Source organism: Macrotis lagotis, chromosome X, assembly GCF_037893015.1.
Source record: "Macrotis lagotis isolate mMagLag1 chromosome X, bilby.v1.9.chrom.fasta, whole genome shotgun sequence".
Lineage (NCBI taxonomy): Eukaryota > Metazoa > Chordata > Mammalia > Peramelemorphia > Peramelidae > Macrotis > Macrotis lagotis.
The window spans coordinates 639,172,768-639,178,847 of NC_133666.1; the positions used below are offsets into that span (position 1 = coordinate 639,172,768).

At 39.8% G+C, this 6,080-nt stretch overlaps 1 protein-coding gene across 1 annotated transcript; it reads right to left on the minus strand.

Annotated features, from left to right (window-relative positions):
• Positions 1–1,461: 1,461 nt before the first annotated feature.
• Positions 1,462–4,380, minus strand: LOC141499517 (olfactory receptor 10T2-like). The gene is given in 3 exon segments (XM_074202205.1): positions 1,462–2,091; positions 2,093–2,409; positions 4,374–4,380. Coding segments are annotated over 3 exon segments (954 nt in total).
• Between the last annotated feature and the right edge of the window lie 1,700 nt (positions 4,381–6,080).

Consider the following 6,080-nt stretch of genomic DNA (forward strand, 5'->3'; position numbering starts at 1 on the left):
GTACCAACCATTGTGCTAAGCACTGGGAATACAAAGAGGCAAAAAGAAAATAGTCCTTGCCCTCAGGGAGCTTACATTCTAATGGAGGGAACAATAAATAAGTAACTATATATATATGTATGTACATATTATTTATACATATTATATTTAGGAGATCACTGGAGAGAGGAAGGTACTAGCAGCTGGGGGTGGGGAGCAATCAAGAAAGAAAGATAAGAGTTGAACTATCTTAGAGACATTACCCTTAAAGGAAGATAAATGGTTCTACCATGCCTCTTTTTAACTGAAATTACAGACTTTAATGTGACATGACACACCTGAGGAAATTAAAATTACATTGTATAATTTAAAAACTGATTTTACTCCACATTCAATTCTATTCACTATTTTGTCAAATTCCATTTCTCAGTTAAACTCAGAAGTGTGATCTTTCCCAGTAAGGCATGGTTAAATTGTGCTGTAATTCTCTTTTAACTAACCTCCTAAGACATCTATTTTGCTTACCTGTTACCAGCTTTTTTCTGAGCCCTTCCCAAAGGACAGTTATTCTGCCCTTGTCTCTCCTTTTAAAAATAGGGGTGGTTTGATCTCCCCAAGGGGATGACTAACCCTACAGTTCTGATTAGGATGATTCTTTGAGGTCTATAAAGCAATTAATATTCTTTAATTGTTGCAGGGATATGATCACCAACACCTAAAGGCAAATTCAACTTTTTCCAAGTGAAGTCAATTGTGACATTATATGAGCAGCAGAACTCCTTCCTTTTTATAGATCAATAAAGATATCTTTCTCCATCCCTTCATGGTCATTAACCTAATGAGGTGGCTAGTCTGATCCACTTTATTAACAACTATACACATCACTATTAATAAACTGTTACCAAACTTGGATAAACCTCAGTTTCCCTTTATTTGCATTTTACTTGCCATGCACTGTTGTCATCCTTCACCTCTTGAGTGAGTTATGAAAATGAACCAAAATATTTGTTAACTTTTTTAAAGTACTAAATCATTTCTTATTTCATTCTAAACCATTTTTAAAACTATTCATTGTGGGGTGGCTAGGTGGTGCAGTGGATAGAGCACCAGCCCTGGAGTCAGGAATACCTGAGTTCAAATCCAGCTTCAGACACTTAACAATTACCTAGCTGTGAGGCCTTGGGCAAACCACTTAACCCCATTGCCTTATAAAAACCTAAAACAACAAAAAAATAAATAAATAAAATATAGAAGTGGGTGATATCTTGGGGTAGAACTTCTAGAGTTATGAAAGGAAGGTTTTAGAGATAGGCAATTGAGAAGCAAAACCAGAATGGTCTCCATTTAAGTAGATTATGGTATGACTTTGGAGTTCTGGATAATTAAAGCCTTCAATCCAGCTGAATTTGGACAATTGAGTCTCTTTCAAAACTGGAGTACCACTTCCCACTTTTTCTAACTTTATCCTTGCAAGGAGGTATTCTAGGTCTTCAGGCTGCATCCCAAGGTCCTCTTTATTGCCATCCGCACCTCCTTGTTGCGTAAGGTATACACCACAGGGTTGAGCAATGGGGTGACCACTGTGTAGAAAACAGCCACCATCCGGTCCTGATTTGGATTGCTTCCTGACTTTGGTCTCAGATAGATAATAGAGGCACAGCCAAAGTGCACAATTACCACGGTGAGGTGGGATGCACAAGTAGAGAAGGCTTTGTGCCGCCCAGCAGCTGAGGGGATCCTCAAGATGGCAGCCACAATGAAAGCATATGAGAGCAGAATGAGAAGGAAGGAGACCAGTACCACAATCACACTGAAGAAGGAGAGAGTCAGGGCCTTGGCTACACTTGACGTACAACTAAGCTTGAGAACAGGTGCCATGTCACAAAAGAACTGCTCTGCACTGTTGCTATGACAGAAGGAGGAAGAGAATATGAGACAGGTCAAAATGACAGCCACCAAAAATCCTGAGCAGAAGACCAGGGCTCCCAGATGGAGACAAACAGGTGGGCTCGTGATCACTGTGTAACAGAGTGGGTGACATATGGCCACATATCTGTCATAGCCCATCAGGGTGAGAAGGAAACAATGACTGCAGCCCAGGCTAAGAAAAAAAGAGCATCTGAGCCTGAGAACCCATAATAGAAATGACTTGATTCTCCATCAGTAGGTGTACCAGCATATTGCGGATGGTGATTAGTGTGTAGCAAGTCTCTGAGAGGGACAAGACCCCCAAGAAGCAGTACATGGGAGTATGAAGAGTGTGATCCAGGTAGATGATGGTGATGATAGTGATATTGCCACTAAGTGTGATGAGGTACACGAACAGGAAGAGAGCAAAGAGAGTGGGCTTCAGGTCTGGAAGGTTGGAGAATCCCACAAGCACAAATTCCTTCACTATCCATGTCTCATTTCCCAACTTCATCTCAGGAGCTTAAAATAAGATAGAATATGAAAAGAAATTTTCATATTAATGATATCTAGAAAAGAAGTGTGCCCTAGTGGATCTTGGTTTCACATAAACAATTCATTTTGACTGCCTCAATCTTATTCTTCTCTTGCTAATTGTTCTTTCTACTTTAGGCTCATCATCCTTGCATGAGAACCCCTTTGTCTCCATGCCTCAGTGAAAGTAATTTATCAGTCAAGGAATCTGATAATCCAAAGAATTCAATCTTGCTTGTTTTACAAAATAGAAAGTCACCAAGGTGAATTTTATTGTTCCATGAGAAATGATGAAAAGGACAGTTTCAGAGATAACTGGGAACACTTATATGAACTGATCCAGGGTGAGGTGACTGGAAACAGAACACAGAATAACAAAAATAGCATTATAAAGGCCACTTTGAAAGACTTGAGGGCTTTGATCACTGCCATGACGAATTGCAATTCCAAAGGACTGATGATGAAACATGGCATTCACCTCTTGGCAGAAAGATGGTGAACTCAAGATGCAGAATAAGACATATATTTTCAGACCGAGTGAGAATTTGTTTTGCTTCACTATGTATATTTGCTGCAAGAGAATTTTTCCTCTGGAGGTGAAGAAGGGGAGTAGAGAAGTAATGAAGAAAAAAGAAAGTATGGAGAGAGGAAGGAAGGAAGGAAGGAAGGAAGGAAGGAAGGAAGGAAGGATGAAGGAAGGAAGGAAGGAAAGAAGGAAGAGAAAGAAGGAAGGAAGAGAAAGAAAAACAGAAAGACAGAAAGACAGAAAGACAGAAAGACAGAAAGACAGAAAGAAAGAAAGAAAGGAAAGGAAAGGAAAGGAAAGGAAAGGAAAGGAAAGGAAAGGAAAGGAAAGGAAAGGAAAGGAAAGGAAAGGAAAGGAAAGGAAAGAAAAGAAAAGAAAAGAAAAGAAAAGAAAAGAAAAGAAAAGAAAAGAAAAGAAATATAGAGCACAATGTACAGATGGTCAAAGAAGTGGGTGATCTGGGTGCACAGGCAGTAATTCTTCAAAGGAACTCTATTTGGGCTATTAGAAGAAGCTGACCTTGATTTTAAGAAGACTGAGATGGAGACTATGAAAGACCAAAAAATCTGACACCAGTGCAATGGAATGAGTATTGAATCTGGAGTCAGAGGCTCTGCCCTTTATTCACTGTGTGACCATGGTTAAGGGACTTCCTTTCTCTGGACCTTATAAGGGAGTTGGGTCAGCCTTATTAGATAAAAGGATTCTAAATCTAGAACCAGAATGGAATTTAGAGATTATAATTACAATTCCATTATTTTACAGACTGAGGAAAATGAGACCCCTAGAAGGGAAGTAGCAGGATTAAGGTCACACAGATAAGGGAGCCACTGAAATTGAATTTGAATTCAGTTTCTCACTGACTAAGCTTCTAGCTCTAAACTGGAAGTGTCACATGCACACAACACTGAAGGGAAGGTATCCTGCCTAGATTGGCTGGTTATTTTTCTGTCTGTCTCCCCAGGGATAACACACTAGCAGAGAAAACAAAGTGCTAATGCAAGGAATACACCCACCATCCACCAAGAACATTGAAAGTGAGCTTTCTTTTCCACGAGGCACCAAAGTTTTCCCTCAATCTGACTTTGTCCTGTCTTTCTTACACTCCTGACCTGTAACCATTCAACAACAGCAGGATTCTGAGGCCAGTCTCAGTTCACAGCAAAAGGACCACAAGTTCCTGTATTTAGATGAATGAAATTTCCATATGTCCAAAAGTACCTGAGAAATGACTCTGATAGCTTCCTTACTGGCCCTGCAATCTCTCAGGGCCACTCAAATTGTCATCACTATGAAAGCATGTTTAAAAAAAAAGTACTCAAGTAACAGAAAGTTTTATCATGCTTTGGATCTGCATCCTGCCTTCCCTACTCACCCAACCAAGCATCCAGAAAGATTTGGCATATTTCACACTCCCAGTTCTTACCTTCCATGTTCCCTAAAGCAGCCCAGATGGGGGTATCAGTATCCTTTGGAGCAGCACAAGCTGTCTAAGGAGGAGTAAGAATTGAAAGGAAGGTATGATCAGCTCCTCTCTCCCAGCTTAGAAGACTTTGGCTCTCTCCAAGCTGCCTTCAGAATGTTGATATTCCTGATATCCATTCTGCTATCCCATCAATGGTTACTAAGGTCAAGGAGACAAGGGAATTAACCTATGGGAAGAGTAAGGCAGCACTTGCTGCCAGAGATGGGAATAAAGTTTCTGTCCTGGAACTGCCTGGAGCCTGAGGCTATTGAGCCTTCCTGGCAGAGCAATGCCAGTCACAGGAGGCTCTGCTTTCTTGGTGACTTTCTTCATGGGTCTGTTTTAAGTCTCCCTGTATTTGTAAATATCTATTTCAAAGAAATCCAATCCTCGTGTTTGTTATAGCATTACCTCTCCTAATGTCAAGGTCTCCTTCAAAAATGCAGATCAAACATAATCAAATATCCTTAGAAAAGCCATTTTAGGCATAAAGCTGCCTAAAATTATAGAAATGGAAACATCAATAGGTTGGGCAATGGTGATTCTATGTCCCATGGTCAATAAATCTCTAAAATGGTTGAAGACACTCTCTGAACCCATCCTATTTCTCCTATCTATGCATGCTTGAATCTGTGGCCAAGGGACCCTCATATCAATCAGTTGGTTTATCTACTTGGTTATCAGAAACTGCTTCTGCCTTGGACCACTATTTATTTACTTTATGTTGATGCTGAATGTGTATTGTCTCATTAGAATGTAAGTGCCTGATGAGTGAGCATGGTATCATTCATCATGCTGTCATCCCCAGTGCCTTGCAACATATCTGGAACACAGCAGGTATTTGAGGAATATGTGACTGATAAATTGATTAAAATTAGCATATTTCCTATCATAATGAACCCAGTCTTTTGGAAGGAATAGTAATCACTGATATGTATATAGTGCTTCAAAGAGGGCTAGGTAGAGAACTTGACAGCAGGAAGACCTGGATTCAGTGTGCCTATGTATGGTATACCGTACTTAAATAGCAACCCAGTCCTGATCATCCAGTCATGCCACCTCAAAGGGATGTATCCCTTGTACTAATCAGCACTAATCCTCTCTAGTTCCCCCCCCCAATCTGATTCCACCATCATCTACTCTAGAACTTTCCACCGAACCCTTTGGAATCTCTGATCTATTGTTATCTATCATTCTCTGAAGGACATATGATGAAGAACACTGTCCATCCCCAGAGAAAGAACTGATGGCATCTGAATAAAGATTGAAGCATATTTTATTTAACTCTATTTTTCCTGAAGTTTCTTTTTGAGGGGGCCAGAGGGAGTCTATATTTTCTTTTACAACATGATTATTATGGACATGTTTTACATAACCATACATTTGTAATCTAAATCAAAATGCTTGCTTTCTCAATGAGGGAGAGTGGGATAGGAGAAGGGGTAGAATTTGGAATTTACAGTTTTAAAAACAAATGTTGAAAATTATTTTTACAAGTAACTGGGGAAAAAACAAAGTGCTAAATAATTTTTAAAACTCTCTACATCCTTAGATATAGACTTCTCATTTCCTCTACTTTCTCACTCCAGTAAAACTCTGACTCTCCTCTGAAGATACCATATTCCTTATATAATCCTCCTGGCTGCCCTCCTTACAACCTCCCATCTT